The sequence below is a fragment of the Ranitomeya variabilis genome, chromosome 6, assembly GCF_051348905.1.
Source record: "Ranitomeya variabilis isolate aRanVar5 chromosome 6, aRanVar5.hap1, whole genome shotgun sequence".
Lineage (NCBI taxonomy): Eukaryota > Metazoa > Chordata > Amphibia > Anura > Dendrobatidae > Ranitomeya > Ranitomeya variabilis.
In genome coordinates this window covers 235,459,522-235,476,685 of record NC_135237.1, presented here as the reverse complement: position 1 = coordinate 235,476,685, position 17,164 = coordinate 235,459,522, and the positions used below count along the sequence as shown (strand labels likewise).

The 17,164-nt window shown below is 44.3% G+C and overlaps 1 protein-coding gene across 13 annotated transcripts in view; it reads left to right on the top strand.

Annotated features, from left to right (window-relative positions):
• Positions 1-17,164, top strand: part of CTNND2 (catenin delta 2) — a 3,400,942-nt gene that overhangs the window by 2,590,657 nt on the left and 793,121 nt on the right. For all 13 annotated transcript variants that reach the window (XM_077269511.1, XM_077269508.1, XM_077269506.1 and 10 more), the window contains one exon: positions 9,168-9,252. In XM_077269511.1, coding sequence (XP_077125626.1) covers positions 9,168-9,252 — 85 coding nt within the window. The remainder of the gene's footprint in view (positions 1-9,167; positions 9,253-17,164) is intronic.

The following is a 17,164-nucleotide window of genomic DNA, read 5'->3' as shown; positions in this document are numbered from 1 at the left end:
TGACAGCAGTCCAATTATCAAATTTATTGTGTCCTTATGGTCCTCCACCGCAGATGTTCCATTGAGGGTTGTAGTACTGGCAGCGACCGGAGTAGTGTCCACAGATGGGGTACCACAGAAGGCGATCCAGATTCTGGTGGCAAAGGGCGTTTTCCAGTATTACCCTTTGAGCCCCTAGTCCATGAGCCTCTGCAGCCAAAGCAATGAGGGCTGCACCAATACTGGAATCAATCTTGAGCTCAGGCGTGCTGTCCAGCATATGGTACCGCGGCCTAATTTCCTGCAACCAGCCCATGCTTCTTTGCATGTACGCGGCCTTAACCACCTCTTTCGACAGTTCCGGACCCGGCTCAATACAGATGCTGGCAGCCCGGTTTCCTCGTTACACGTCTTGCTACAAAAAAAATTCCTCCACACCTGGCACCTGTCTGCAGAAGAGTTTTTTTTATAATTCAGGTATTAATTATGCAAATTAAGGGGCAGGTCAATAAGGAATCAGTGACCTGTCAGCAGCCTGCATTATGAATACCTAATCAGAGCACCATATGAAGGCTCAGCCCACAGGCCACCCCGTAACACAAGCATGTCATTAAATAAAAACTGAAAATAAAGCTAAAAAAAAAAAAACACAAGGCGGATTTCCTCAAACCAGGTGTCATTTTAATAAGTATACACTGTGTTCCAAATTATTATTTTTATTATTATTATTATTATTATTATTATTATTATTAATATTATTCCAAATTGGATTTAAGTGTCATAAAGATTTAATTGTTCTGTTTTTCAAATAAACTTGTGGATGGTATTGTGTCTCAGGGCTCAATGGATCACTGAAATCAATCTTAAACACATGTGATAATTGGTTTTCCAGGTGATTGTAATTAAAGAAAAACTACTTAAAAATGATGTTCCACATTATTAAGCAGGTCACAGTTTCCAAGTAACATGGGAAAGAAAAAGGATCTCTCTGCTGCTGAAAAGCATCAAATAGTGCAATGCCTTGGTGAAGGGATGAAAACATTAGAAATTTTCCAAAAACATAAGCGTGATCATCGTACTGTTAAGAGATTTGTGGCTGTATCTGAGCACAAATGTGTTTGTGCTGATAAAGGGATAATGAGGAAGATTTCTGCCAGGCAAGTTCATCAGATTAAGAGAGCAGCTGCTAAAAAGCCATTACAAAGCAGCAAACAGATATTTGAAGCTGCTGGTGCCTCTGGAGTCCCTCAAACCTCAAGGTGTAGGCTCCTTCAAAGGCTTGCTGTGGTGCATAAACCTACTATTCGGCCACCCTTAAACAGTGTTCACAAGCAGAAATGGTTGTATTGGGCCCACACATACATGAATACTAATTTCCGAACAGTCTTGTTTACTGATAAGTGTTCAGCAACCCTGGATGGTCCAGATGGATGGAGTAGTGGATGGTTGGTGGATGGCCACCATGTCCCAACAAGGCTGTAACGTCAGCGAGGAGGTGGAGGAGTCATGTTTTGGGCCAGAATCATGGGAAACAGCTGGTAAGGCCCTTTAAGGTTCCTGAAGGTGTGAAAATGACCTCTGCAAAGTATATAGAGTTTCTGACTGACAACTTTCTTCTATGGTCTAAAAAGCAGAAACGTGCCTTCAGGAGCAAAATCATCTTCATGCTGACAATGCCCCATCTCATGCTGCAAAGAATACCTCTGAGTCATTGGCTGCTATGGGCATAAAAGGAGATAAACTTGCAGCGCCCCAGAGTCCTGGTCGTTGCAGTACTGTGGCTCCGCCACTAAGGGGAGCCATGGTACGTTCGATGGCACTGAAGGAGTTCCTCCAATCAGGTATCACAGACACCAATATGTTTCACAGCAGGGCCTCCGGGGGGAGCTAAGGGTGCTATTCATTAGGCCACTCCCCACCATAGTGGGTAAACTGGGGGTCAGGCAGAAAGTTGGAGAGAACGCTGACGGGATTGAACGGAGCAACACCTGGTGGCAGAGGGTGTTGTGAAGGGAGAGACGGTAGGGTCTCTGCCAGGGGTGGGATCCTGGCAGAGGCTTGGCATTGAAAGAACGTAACGGGACCGTGCCTGCTCAGCATAGCGGCGGTGCCCAAGAAAGGACTAGAAGCGAGACAGATTGTGCTGAGTGAGAAACGAGATCAAGCAGAAGGAGAATACCAGCAGGGGTTTTGTTGAAAGAGGCAGCACCTTGCTGAGGCGCATTACCGGTGGCCGGAACGCCGAGGGAGTGGAATAATATACAGCTTTAAGCCATACTCCAAACAGCGGCAGGACAGTCAGTCTCAGGCGGGCTGTCTACCACATATCACCTATGAAGTCTTGGGGGGCAATTGCGGGAGAGGGGCGTCTCTAGGGTCCCGGAAGAACTCCAGGCCTACCTGACAAACGGGTGCCGTTCTTACTGTAATATCAGGAAGGGACGGAAGATTAGCAGAAGACCAGTTAATCGAGTTGTGAGGGAACTTAAGAAACAGACACAACAGTTGTGGGGTACTTTCCGTAAGCACAGCAGGGAAGGACTACAACACATAGCGCTAAGAAGGAAGGCACAGATTTCCACCTGAGAGGAGAATTCTGGAAGTGCCATTGGACCGGCCGGACTTGCGCAGCCTGGTGAACCGTATTCTGGACTGAGGACTCAGAGATCTCCAGTAAAGAGGTAAAGAGACTGCAACCTGGTGTCCTCGTTATTTACCGCGACCTGCACCCCACAACTGCACCGCTACACCACTACTAGCACCCCTTATTTCACCGGACGTCCCCCACTGACGGACAGGGCCACGGACCGGGTCTAGCCACCGTGACAACCCCAGGACTGAGACCTAGAGGCCCGGCTCCGGGTACCCCTCGGCCCTGTGGCGGTGTGGGGGCGCGCCGCAGACTTGGCGTCACGAACAGGATCTACTTAAGCCTGAAGAATCAGGTCATGTGTGCCTTGGAACTGTGATTTATCGTGCTTGGACTGTACTTTATTGAGAGAACTGTGTGCTACTGCTTGCCGCGGACAGTTCGCGCCAAAATCCGCCGCCATTGCAGCGCTGAGAAGAGCGCAGGAAGAGAAGAGGGGCGTGGAGTGGGCGTAGACGAGCTGCAGGGCGCGAACAGCAATGGCCGCCCAGTCCAAATATTTCTGCACGGTGAGGACGTGTCCGTCAGCAGCAGAGATCCGCCTCCTAATCCTTAATGAGGGGCGGAGGCAGAGAAAACGAAACTGCTCACGAAGGAGAGAGCGGGAAAAAGACCAGGAAGCGACCCACGTGGAGGACGCTATGGCCAGCAGCTCCGAACCCGACAGCGGGGTTGAAGTGGAAGTCTCCCCTGACTACCCGGATGAGCCCAGCAGCCTGTCCTCCGTGGATAACACCAGATTCCTGAGAGCCGAGATGGAGGACTTATATAACCAGCTCCTCCAACTGAATGTGAAAGTCCAGGCCCCGCACCCGGTGGTGCCGGCAGAGGATTCCCGGACATCGGAGTTCTCACCGGAAGAACCAGCGGGACCTGTCGCGGGAAGTGGATTCGTACCAGTGGGTGAGTCCGCCGATCCTGCCCCGCCAGCCGAGGGTGTGTTAGTGGGCCCCGTAGCGGCACCACCTCTCCCGGGAACCCATAGACTCCAGCGCCTGTTACCATGGGAGGAAGCCACGGGCATGGAACACCGTATGCGAGCCCCAATCACCCCTACTCCCTTACCGTGTGAGGTCAGTGCGGAGCGCACGGTGTGTCGTTGGGTGAACCCTGGATCCAATCTTATGGGGTTCCCCGGGGTGGAAACCCAGAAGGGAGAAATGGTACAGGCCCTAAGCTGGGAAGAATACCAGATTCAGCTAGAACAACGGTGGCGAGAGGAGGAGAAAACACATCAGGCTAGACGGGAGGCCTACCATCAAAAAGATTTGGCGGTCAAGGACCGGGCCCGTAAGGACCCCACCACTCACCAGGCCCCGCGCAGGCAGGGCATCGTCACCACCTTTAAACTCCAAGGAGGCTGGGGCTTCATTAAAGAACCGGGGCTATACGCGGAGGTCTTTGTTAACCGACGAGATGTCGAGTCACACCTGAGAGAGGGTCACCCCGATCGAGACCTCTATCCGGGGGACAGTGTTACTTACACCCGGCATTTTGGGGAAAAGGGGTGGTTCGCTCTGAACGTCTACAAGAAAGAGAAACCAGCCCCTGTAGCCAAAGTGCCACCGTGTGACCGACCTGTAACCACCCTGGTCGCCCCCACCTGCCAGACCACAGAACTTGCGATCTGCCGCCCGATCGCCGCAACCACCGTAGTGGCTAAGGAGGCCCCCCTTCAAGTGACCGGTGTTCCTGAGGTACCAGAACAGAGAGAAGTGGGAACGCAGACCCTCATCACCGCGCACGACCTGGTTGTGCAGAAGACCCAGAACCATGGGGTATACCTGGCAGCGGGAGTGGACCTAGAGTCAAGGGGTCACCCGCCAGGTGGAGCCTCGTGGAGGGTCACCGAGAAATGAGTAGATACTGAAAAAGGAACACTGCGTAATTGTATATAGTTCTTTTAACTGTTTACTTTTCTTGATTTTTGCTACTATTTTTCTGCTGTTACTTTTAAGTTGCTGCTAAACCCGTCCAGGGTAAACTTTAAAAGGTGACCCCTTGTTGACCCGGGGTCACTATTGTTGTTTCCTTGAAGTTTTGCACAAAAGTTACATAAACTGCAGTAATCATGGACTGTGCATGATTCGAACTTCCTTGTAAATAGTTTGCACCTTCTTAAGGGTGCTTCCTACTGGTTTTAGTTAAAGACACTTTGCGAAGATACCTTTCCTATTGGTTTTAGTTAAAGACACTTTGCGAAGATACCATACCGGAACCTTTGCATGGACTGGTAGGCTGAGAAGACGAGCTACCTCAGAAAGACTTGGTCCCCTCTTAAAGGGGATGTGTGAAACTGAACTTGAAAAAGTGATACTGTTGTAGAACAGTAACGTTGTGATGATGCTTTGAAAAGAATGTAACTGTTTTACATGAAAAGTTATATGTGTTTAATTTGTTTGAATTGTGAAATCTAAAAATAATGTTTTGTGAAAGGAAGAGATGCAGAGAGCCCGTAGGGGTAGAAGTAGAGATCTGCATAGTTGAAAGTAAAGAAGTAATGATGAAGGTGAGGATAGAAGGTAAACCCTGCGTCCCCATAGAAAGTTACTTTGTTACTAAGGACAGAAAGCGGACCCGTAGGGGTTAGAGAATGAGTCCTTAAAGGAGCCGAGTAGAGCTGGCTCAGAGTTCTCTAAAACGAAAGGAATGTTATGTCTATACCATGTATAGTAGCGAAAGGCAGTAGGCCCCGGCTGAACGGGGCGGTCCTGTAAAAGAAAGGAGAGGCAGTAGGTCTGGTGCCATAGGGACAGGCGGTCCTGCAGGTTCAGAGTAGGAGAATGTGAAGTTACCTTGCCCTGTAATGTGATTATAGGAAGGCCTTTGATAGACTAAGAGTGTAAGTTTCTTAAAGGCAATGTTAATTTATTGTTCCAGTAATTGCACTAAGTAGAATACCCGGTTGGGTAGCAGGAGTTATGTATAGCCTGTAATTTATAAAGTTGACTATGTTTGTAACGTTAAAAGTGTCCTCACCTCCCATAAAGGGAAGTCTGTTCAAGTATGCTTATTGTTTTGCACTCAACAAAATTGTATGTCTTTTTGCTAATCTGTATTGTTGTTTTTCTTCCCAGTCCCGGAGTACTGTGTTTAACCAGGGGGGAGTGCAGCGCCCCAGAGTCCTGGTCGTTGCAGTACTGTGGCTCCGCCACTAAGGGGAGCCATGGTACGTTCGATGGCACTGAAGGAGTTCCTCCAATCAGGTATCACAGACACCAATATGTTTCACAGCAGGGCCTCCGGGGGGAGCTAAGGGTGCTATTCATTAGGCCACTCCCCACCATAGTGGGTAAACTGGGGGTCAGGCAGAAAGTTGGAGAGAACGCTGACGGGATTGAACGGAGCAACACCTGGTGGCAGAGGGTGTTGTGAAGGGAGAGACGGTAGGGTCTCTGCCAGGGGTGGGATCCTGGCAGAGGCTTGGCATTGAAAGAACGTAACGGAACCGTGCCTGCTCAGCATAGCGGCGGTGCCCAAGAAAGGACTAGAAGCGAGACAGATTGTGCTGAGTGAGAAACGAGATCAAGCAGAAGGAGAATACCAGCAGGGGTTTTGTTGAAAGAGGCAGCACCTTGCTGAGGCGCATTACCGGTGGCCGGAACGCCGAGGGAGTGGAATAATATACAGCTTTAAGCCATACTCCAAACAGCGGCAGGACAGTCAGTCTCAGGCGGGCTGTCTACCACATATCACCTATGAAGTCTTGGGTGGCAATTGCGGGAGAGGGGCGTCTCTAGGGTCCCGGAAGAACTCCAGGCCAACCTGACAAACGGGTGCCGTTCTTACTGTAATATCAGGAAGGGACGGAAGATTAGCAGAAGACCAGTTAATCGAGTTGTGAGGGAACTTAAGAAACAGACACAACAGTTGTGGGGTACTTTCCGTAAGCACAGCAGGGAAGGACTACAACACATAGCGCTAAGAAGGAAGGCACAGATTTCCACCTGAGAGGAGAATTCTGGAAGTGCCATTGGACCGGCCGGACTTGCGCAGCCTGGTGAACCGTATTCTGGACTGAGGACTCAGAGATCTCCAGTAAAGAGGTAAAGAGACTGCAACCTGGTGTCCTCGTTATTTACCGCGACCTGCACCCCACAACTGCACCGCTACACCACTACTAGCACCCCTTATTTCACCGGACGTCCCCCACTGACGGACAGGGCCACGGACCGGGTCTAGCCACCGTGACAACCCCAGGACTGAGACCTAGAGGCCCGGCTCCGGGTACCCCTCGGCCCTGCGGCGGTGTGGGGGCGCGCCGCAGACTCATGGTGTGGCCACCATCTTCCCCTGACCTCAACCCTATAGAGAACCTTTGGAGGATCATCAAGCAAAAGATCTATGAGGGTGGGAGGCAATTCACATCCAAACAGCAGCTCTGGGAGGCTATTCCAACTTCATGCAAAGAAATACAAGCAGAATTGTACAAGAATTGTGAAGGTGACATCAAAGAAGGGTTCTATGTTAACATGTAACTTGGCCTGTTGGGATGTTTTGGCGATAAATAGCTATTTTATTCAGTGATTGTGACCTCCTAATGCTGCAAATTCCACAAATGAGCATTTTCAGTTCTTTAAAACATATCAAATGTTTAGAAATTCTACTGTGCATAATAATTTGGAACAGTGCATTTTGAGTTTTTATTCATTTTGGAGATTATACTGTTATCATTGGGAGGTTTCTTCAATAAAATTCGATGTATAATCTAACGGGTGATGACTTTTATTAGACTGACTGTCATTTGCACCGACCGTTTAGGAAAATCTGATAAAAATGTAATTTGCATAATAATTTGGAACATAGTGTAATGGAGCTGACCTGACACTGTTTGTAGGTTACTGTGAACAATCCTGCTGACAGATTCCCTTTAAGTTTCTATGTATTTCATTATTGTAAACATATCATACAGTGAGATTACTTTAGAAGCAAAAAACTGATTAACCCTGCTGTTTTGTTCGCATTTACTATACACTTGTAGTGTTCCGGGTCACTATGACCTGGCTTATCTTAAACCTTGATTTTAGACACTCTAACTCCATTTTTTTTTATACTTTTTGCTTACTAGACTGTTTGTGAACATGTTTGGTAGTAAAAAAAAAGAAAAATGAGCTAGAAATCTTTTTTTTTTGTTTTTATTCTGAAAAAACAGATCAATGAGCAAAACGAAAATAGAAAAATACACATATTTTTGTAAAAAAAAAAAAAATCAAAACAATCAAATCAAACATTTTGAAAACTTCTGAAAACAAGCAGATAAGCCAGGAAGACAGACTTACTTAGCCAAAAAATTATTTGCAAGACTTTACAGCTCAGATTTACAAAAAAAAACCGTCTTAGACAGCGCGTTCTGAGCAGTCCGTTCTGCGCATAATATACACGTGTAGTGCACACCTAGTGATCTCTCCGGATGCACTCTACATTTTAGAATAGACTGCGCACCAAAAATAATCAATATAAAGCCATTTTTATGGTGCGCAGATCTCAATGCATACCCCCGGTAGAGTGCGCGTACGACCCCATTGAAATAATTTAGGAAAAAAATCAATTGATAAACAATAGTAGATGCAATAAATATGCCATGGAATAAATGGCGCTATAACAATAAATAATAATAATAATAAATAGACCCAACTGAGGTTATAACTCCTTTATTTCACTGAAAATATGGCCTCACAGCTGGAAAAAACGATGTCGGGTCACTATGACCCGAACACAACAAGTGTAACTTTTTGCGTGTAGCAAAAAGTAAACGAAAAAAAAAAAAAAAAATACTCATAGGCAGGTCCCCCCAAATGAGGAAAAGTCAAGGAGTCTCAAGATTTATAGACTTACAGAAAAAAATCTACAGGGCCGCAAAAAGTCTGTTCGGGTCACTATGACCCGAACAGAACAGCAGGGTTAAGTACTTCATGTAGATTTTTACATTCTCTTCAAAGCATGCAGCATTTGACTTCAGGTGGATTTGTTCCACCTGGTCCTGACACTAGCACAGTATGCATTTTTTTACTTATGCTGAGAAAAGAGACTGGAGCGCACCTCCAAACATCATACATTGATCTAATGCTGCGAGGCAAAAATATATATAACTGTACATGAGGTTCATAGTTTAACATTCTGATCAGACTGTATGAAGCCCACTGCCACTTCACGGCGAATCTCTCAGTGGGTCCTATTATTGCCGTGAAGGAGCGGCGTTGTACACTAACCACCACTGCAGTGACCATGCACCAGCAAGGTGAACGGCCTGGTGCCTCTCAGTGCCCATGCCCATGACTCCAGACCGCACAACCTCACAAGCACAAAACCACAGCAAAAATGGTCACCACAGAGCACCTACACCAAATGAAAGAGCATGGAAACTCCCCTTCCTCAAGGTCTATAGTGAGAGTAAAAATAGGCTAGACCCCAATTGCAGTCTCCTGCTGATTAAAATAATCTGTGCCAAACGAGAGGAATGCACTCATTACTTTTAGCATATTTTGTAATATCTAATTTTTTAATCTATGTATTTAATATTTTTGTTACCTTAAAACAGGCATTCTCCGAAAGTAGTAAAAGCAGCATCTCAAGTCTTAAATAGCATGTGGCAGTACAGAGACCTAAGAAGTCTTTACAAAAAGGTAGGCTTCTTTATTGACTTACTTTTACCAGCTTGTTTTAATACTGTAGCATGTATTAATGACCTTATATTGAGTATAAATATAATTAAATATCATATTTTTAAAAGTATTGTCTAGAATCAGAAAATTTGTTTCTGGTTTCTTTCAAAAACAGTATTACACCTGTTCATAGGAATGACTGGGATGCAACACCACAAACATCCTATGGAAAGATGGTGAACTGCATTTTTTGAGAAGAAAGCAGCTATGTATTTTCAATATTATGTACTAGTATTATCAAATATAATACAAATCTTCATAAAAATGTGTTTTTAAATAGACAAAAATTTTAATATGTATTAGAGCTTACAATACATTATAAATCCTATATAGTATCTTCAAATATAGTGAATAGCCACTTCTATATACAATATAAAGCTATTTGCAAGACTAAAAAGTGGCAAAGCCCACAGTGTACTTATAAAAAAAACAATATTTATTATAATGTTTAAAAAATACACCATCCAATCCAACAGCTGTTTGAATCACTCCTGAATGTGGGTCATACCACTTAAAGTCTAGTGGTGCAAGAAAAACTAGTTTTGAGAAATGCAGAAGAAACAGCAATCACCATGACTTTAAAAATTTAAATGTCCTTTATTTCATGTGGCAAAACAATCCTTAGGAAAGCAGTGGGAGCAGGGAAGAGAAGGAGAATAACAGAAGGAGGACAGCATTTCAGCACTTCTGCAGGTGCAAGCACTGGGATAGGCATGAAACTGCTGTTGTCCTTCCTTCTCTTCCCCGCTCCGCCTGCTTTCCTAAGGATTGCTTGGACCCGCAGAAGCGCTGGGATATGCGTGAAACGGCTGCTGTCCTCCTTCTCTTCCCTGCTGCCCCTACTTTCCTAACGAGTGCTTGGACCCACAGAAGCGCTGGGATAGGCTCAAAACGGTTGTTGTCCTCCTTCTCTTCTCTGCTCCTCCTACTTTTCTAAAGACTGGCCAAGCACATGGAATAGGACAATTTACAGTTTTAAAGTCCTGGTGAGTGCTGTTTTTTCTGCAATAAATTTTGTCTTTTGAGAAAAATAGCAACGTACATTAAAAATATATAAAAATAGCAATGTATATTAAAGCTCAATATGTAATAGATACTATGAATAAAAAGCAAATGGCAGATACAGTATGTCACAACAAAATGAAAATTAATATTATACTAACATAATAGATACAAATTCTATACAAAAAGATGGAAAAAAGTAATTCCAATGTAATAAATTTAAAATACCCAGTCTGTGGCTATAATACTATCAAGACAAAGAATAGCTAGCATTCAGTATTCAGTTGACCAATTTTAGTTTAACCCCTTAACGACCAGGGGTATTTCAGTTTTTGCATTTACGTTTTTTGCTCCCCTTCTTCCCAGAGCTGTAACTTTTTTTTATTTTTCAGTCTAAATGGCCATGTGAAAGCTTGTTTTTTGCATAACAAGTTGTACTTTTGAACAGCGCTATTGGTTTTAATATATCATGTACTGGAAAATGGGAAAAATATCCAAGTGGGATGAAATTACAAAAAAGTGCAATTCCATAGTTGTGTTTTGGGTTTATCTTTAACATGTTCACTAAATGCTAAAACTGATCTGCTATTATGATTTTCCAGGTAATTACGAAAAAAATCCAAAATTTGTTAAAAAAAAAAAGCTGCTATTTTCTGAGACCTGTAGCGTCTCCATTTTTCATGATCTGGGGCTAGGTGAGGGCTTATTTTTTGCTCGCTGAGTTGACGTTTTTATTGATTCCATATTGATGTAGATACGATCTTTTGATCACCAGTTGTTGCATTTTATTGCAATGTAGTGGTGACCGAAAACACACTTTGGCATTTTGAATTTTGTTCTCATTATGCCATTTAGCGATCGGGTTAATTCTTTTTTATTTTGATAGATTGCGTGAATCTGAATTCGGCGATACCAAATATGTGTGTATTTGATTTTTTTATTGTTTTATTTTTAATGGTACAAAACGGGTGTGATTTGATCTTTTATATATTTTTTTAATATTTTTAAAAACTTTTTTTTACTTTTTTGCATGCTTAATTGTCTCCATAGGAGACTAGAAGCTGCAATACTTTGATTGCTTCTGCTACACACAGGCGATGTCAGATTACCTGTGTGTAGCAGAAATGCTCACTTACTATGAGCACCGACCGAGGTCACCGATGGGCGGGATAAGCAATGTGCTTCCAGTAAGCACAAGCAAAATGCCGCTGTCAGAGATTGACAGTGGCATTTAACTAGTTAACCTCTGTGGGTGGATCGCGATTCCACCTGTGGCTTTTGCGGGCACATATCAGCTGTATAGATCAGCTGTCATGTGCCCGGAAAGGTGTGGGCTCAGCGCCAGAGACTGCACCAAACAAGGAGTCCGCCATAGGCATACTATTATGCCCAATGTCGGAAAAGGGTTAATATATAGGCACTGTGAGATAATGAGTGGGTTTGGCGACACTCGCTTGGCAACGGGTTTAAAGCACTCAGGCACAGTTTCTCACAAAAACAGTCTATTTGGTTTATTTAGGCATCATAAACCACACCATGACAGATCATTATATATACATCCCCGGAACATAACAACCACCGACAGTCTGTTCCAATGGCAGGTACATCTCTGCCCGTAACCCCCTTTATCTGGAGTTACGTTACAGGAGCTCCTGCTCCACACACTGACTTCTGTCAGTCCTGGTTCCCAGGGAAGCTGCCAAACTGGGATCACCGTCCTTGTGACCAGGGCACTTCAGATAGACCAGGCCCGCAGAAGGAACAGTAGCTTCCCCAACACAGTAGCCATCGCAGGCTCTGCAGATATGACCTCTTTGTGCGCTATTCAGGAAGTCCAGTCCCAGGCACTTCCAACAAACAGGCCTTCAGTCTTTGTCCTCATCATGTGCTTCCAGGAATCTTGTCCACTCAAAAACATTCCAACACAGACCATCCAGGACTTTTCACACTGAGATATGACCTCTGTGTGCTATTCAGGAAGTCCTGTCCCAGGCACTTCCAACACATAGACCCTCAGTCCATGGCCTCACCATGTGCTTCCAGGAATCCAGTCCACTCCAGGACATTCCAACACACAGGCCATTCACAAGACCTCACACTCTGACCATGTGACCAAACCCTGGTCACATTATGTAGCTGTAACCACCCCCATAGGTGGGAGGTATGTGTGGTTAGCCAGTCCCGCCCAGCTCTCCAACTAACCCTGCAAGCCTCCCTATTAACTATACAAATACTTGTGGGACTACAGGTCCCAGAACAACACTACAGGCTTACAGCGCAGACGCCCTCTGCGACACATACCGGCCATTTACAATCATGCCGGACACAGTTTCATTATCACTATTACAGATATGCCTCCATGCGTATCCTGAGGAGCACATAAATTGCCCCTAGCTGTAACATGAGTCACTGCATCACAGCACGCATTGCAATAATACTACTGTGCGTGTGCCGTTAGCAAAAAATGTAGTGTTATTATAGTCCACTGTAAATGTTAACCTTTCCCCATGCAGCCAATTTCCATGTTTGCATTTTCATTTTTTTTTTCCTCTTCTTCCTAGAGCTGTAACATTTTTATTTTTCTGTCCATGTAAATGTAAAAGGCCTTCATTTTTTATTGAATCAGTTGTACTTTTGAGTGACAAGTGACATCATTCATTTTGCCACATAATCAGTCTATATTATTTCAAAACACTCTTTTTTGGTGATTACTTTGCATCTCCGTTCATACTGCACTCACACACAAGGTAAACTTGCCATCTTCAGCAAGAAAATAGCCAAACAAACCACACATCCATGATGTTATCACAAAATACATTTTAAACATTAATTTTCATAAAACTGCAGTAAGGAAAAATGACCTGCAGGTGGCACCACACTACCCCAAAGCATACTAATGCAAAGCTGAAACAAATCTTAACATTTGCCTTTCCAGCTTGCCGAACTCCTTGCCCAGCCAATTTCAGGCAGGTACATATAAAATATTTGCTACATATGTGGAAGTAGAATAAAAGTAAAATTTTACCTATTTAAGACTTCAGCTTAAAAACTGAAGATATAAATGAATGCAGCCTAAAAGGGACCGGACAGGTTCTGAACCATCAGATTTTCCGTATTATTGGACAGTCATTGTAAATTCTATCTTACTTCTAAGGTTTCAGCTTATTAGTGACCTGGAGTTAACTCTGGTTTCAAGTAAAAAAAACTGCAACATTGACATAACTCAGACTGTACATTGTTTCCCGATGGGAAAGATTGGTGGAAACAACTTTGCAAAAATTGAAAAAAAAAATCCAACCGTAGAGGGAAAAAAAGGTAAAATAATCTGCAGAGATTACTTTCTTTTCTTTTAAAGGGATATTCCCAATTATTATACAATGGTGTAAATACGCTCAGTTATGGGGTCAATTCTCCATCATTTTTACTGTCAAAGTGGCACTGCTGTACGGGGAGCTTCTCCGTTCACATTTATAGGGCTGTGTTGCACTTCCCTACACTGCAGATAGATGGCAGTGCTGCTGTGGAGGGGAAAAATGCTGCTGCCCCTGTTCTTTTGCAAGGTCCTGACAATCAGACCCCTTCTGATCAGTAAGTAAAATACCATTATGTTTAATGTTAGGGGATCTCCTTTAGGCTGGAGTCACACACAACGTATAAAAAATCGGTCCGTTTTACACAGATGAGAATCGCAGAAAGGTTCCCTGAACAGTGATCCTTATGTCATAAGTGCAGTTCGAGGATACGATTTTCTCGCTTATAAGCATCTGTGTGACGTCCGTATGACATCTGCGAGATTTTCTCACCGGCTTGCAAAATGGACATATAACGGATTCATGGGCTCAAATATTTGTGAAAACATATATATATATATATATATATATATATATATATATATATATATATATATATATATATATATGTATATATATATATATATATGTCAGTGAGGCACATACCTCTCTGTGTTCATCATCTCATTAAATACATTTACATTTGACCAGCTTGATTTTCCTGAAATTGCCTGGGCCCCCGACAATCAATGTGCGAAAATTTTGCACGGGCCAACTAGTATATTGGAAAAAGGAAACAAGATTCCAAGTGCGGTGAAATTGTGAAAAAATACAATTATGTTTTTTTGGGAATTGTTTTTATGGCAAACATATGTGTGTTTTTGTATTATTTTTATTTTAATGGGGAAAAGGTGATTTGAACTTTTATATTTTAAAAAAAGTAAAGATTTTTTTTTTACTTTTCACTGTATTTTTATGTCCTCTTAGGGGACTTGAGCATTCAATCGTCTGATTGCTTGTAGTACATACAGCAATATAACATTATTGCTGTATGTAGTAAAAATTGCGATCTCCTTTAAAGCCCGGCTGCAGTTTGGTTTTCAAGGAAGCTCCATTATGACAGGCAAGGAGGTCTTCAACAGACCCATGGCTCTCGATCCTTGATCACGTCACAGGCGCCCTGATGGGCACATGGAATGATGCATCACCATGTCGGCACGCTGTTAATGCTACTGTAAGAGTTTGACAGCGACATTTAACAGGCCAAAAATCGGTTGTTAGAAACAGGTCTTGGCTGTAGCACTACATTACTTTTCAAATATGAGGAGAGCTCACTCCGAGAGACCGCTCTATACACCTGCTACCAACTTGTGCTGAACATGTACAGCGGATATTGTTGAAGGGTTAATAATACAGCCACAATATAACTGAGGACTAGTTTCCAAACAAATACAGATATCTGGGCAACAAACACATAAATATAGATGTTATTATTGGTGCGTTCGCAGCCCGGGGTCCACCGCGCAGGAGGAACCTGCTGCTAGCAAATGACGGCACTATATGGCGGTTTAAGCGACCTCTGTTACTTCACAGAGTCGCACTGAAACAAGACGCTGTGCCTTGTTAACCCCACAGGAGTTCACAGCTAACTGCCGAGCTGAAGGCAGTCTGTGGTCAAACACACATACAATCTCCTCACCGGAGAAGCCGGTATTCTAGGGGCTTAGTTCAGCCGGGGCCCTAGATCCACACACACAATCTCCTCGCCGGAGGTGCCGGCATTCTAGGGGCTTATTTCAGCCGAGTCCCTGAACACACACATAAATGTGACCACACTGGCGCATGCACAAAACTGATTCAATACTAGCGCATGGCCGTGCGGTCATGAGAACCTTAAATAGCTGCAGCAAGAACAGGACCTTCCTAGAAGGACCAATGAGAGGCTGCTACAGAGCCTGAGCACCTTCAGGACCTTCCTGGAGGACCAATGGATTTAGCTGCAGTATCTGAACATGTGACCCTCGATCTCCACTGAGAGATCTTACTCTGGGCATGCTCAGAATGAGAAAAGCAGGACTTAGTCCCAGAAGCGTCTGCTCGCCGCTGCCCAGTACTGGCTTTAATGTAGAAGCTGGAAAAGCAGCAGTAACCCTTTGGACAGAGTCAGACTGAGCAAGATGCTGGAACCGACGTCTCCGCTGAGCAGGCTCCACTGCGGCTGGAGAAGGATGGGAGACCGCAGCGGACATGGCTCGAGATTCCCCCTGTGCAGAGGCGGGATCTCGACCCCTAACAGTACATTGTTTTAATAAACCATCCCCAGGTCGTGGAGTAAGAACATTTCCAGGTCTTGAATATACCACACAGACATTCTGGAAAAATACATCACCACACAAGAAAATCTTACATGTCAGCAAACTAATGAATATAGACTTAATAGACGATTCTATTATATTAAGCTATTAAAGATCAATATAACATTCTATAATATTAAGCTTTCAAAGATTAATATAAGATTAAGATTTCTATAACATATGGAGTCTTTAAAGATTAAAAATAATGGTCTATCTATGACAGTACTTAATTGCTATAGTACTCGGGGGTGTATCCCATCCAGACCCAGGGATTAAAAGGGCCCAAAAGTCAGAAGGATTAAGAAGGCATCTACAATGCCAAACGCAGAGACCTTATGCAACCAGATGCAATGCCACTGTCTGTTGCATCTGACACACTTGTGACACCAGGACAGACTTTGGACACATGTAGGATAGCTGCGGAGACACCATTACGTGTTTCTCAACGCAAGCAGTGAACTGGATCACTGCGTTGAGAAACACGTGATGGTGTCTCCGCGGTGTTGGATGTTTTGGTCTCCCCGAGGCCAATCATCTGTTCCTTCACAGACTTTGGACACATGGCAGCTGACCTCAAAAGGGGCAAGTAGTTGGAATGGCCAGGAATGGATAGACTTGGCTGATACGGACATGCACGTCAGGTACTGGTTGAATTGGCTGGTGAACAGACTGGTACAGCAGGTGCGAGCAGGTACGGCTGATATACAGACTGTCATGGAAGGTGCAGGAAGGTACAGCTGGTAAACAGGCTGGCAGGGCAGGTGCAAGCAGGTACGGCTGGTAAACAGACTGGCATGGCAGTTGCAGACAAGTACGGCTGGTACGGCAGGTATTGGTTGAATTGGCTGGTGAACAGATTTGGTACCTCAAGTGCAGGCAGGTACAGCTGGTATACAGACTGGCATAGAAGATACAGAAAGGTACAGCTGGTATACATGCTGGCACAGTGCACACAAGTACGGCTGGTATACAAGCCGGCACGGCACGTGCATGCAAGTACGAATGGTATACAGGCTAGCATGACAGGTGCAAGCAGGTGCAGCCAGGCATGGCTTGAGTTCAGGATCACAAGGCAGGTACAGAAAGACAGGTACAAGCAGGAACAGGCACTGACTGGCATGGACTGGCAGATACAAGGGGACCTGCGAACTAGTAAGCGTGCAAAAAGGCAGAGTTAACACATTGCTCAGGCACATCACATCAGGTGGAGGTGTCTTAAATAATAAG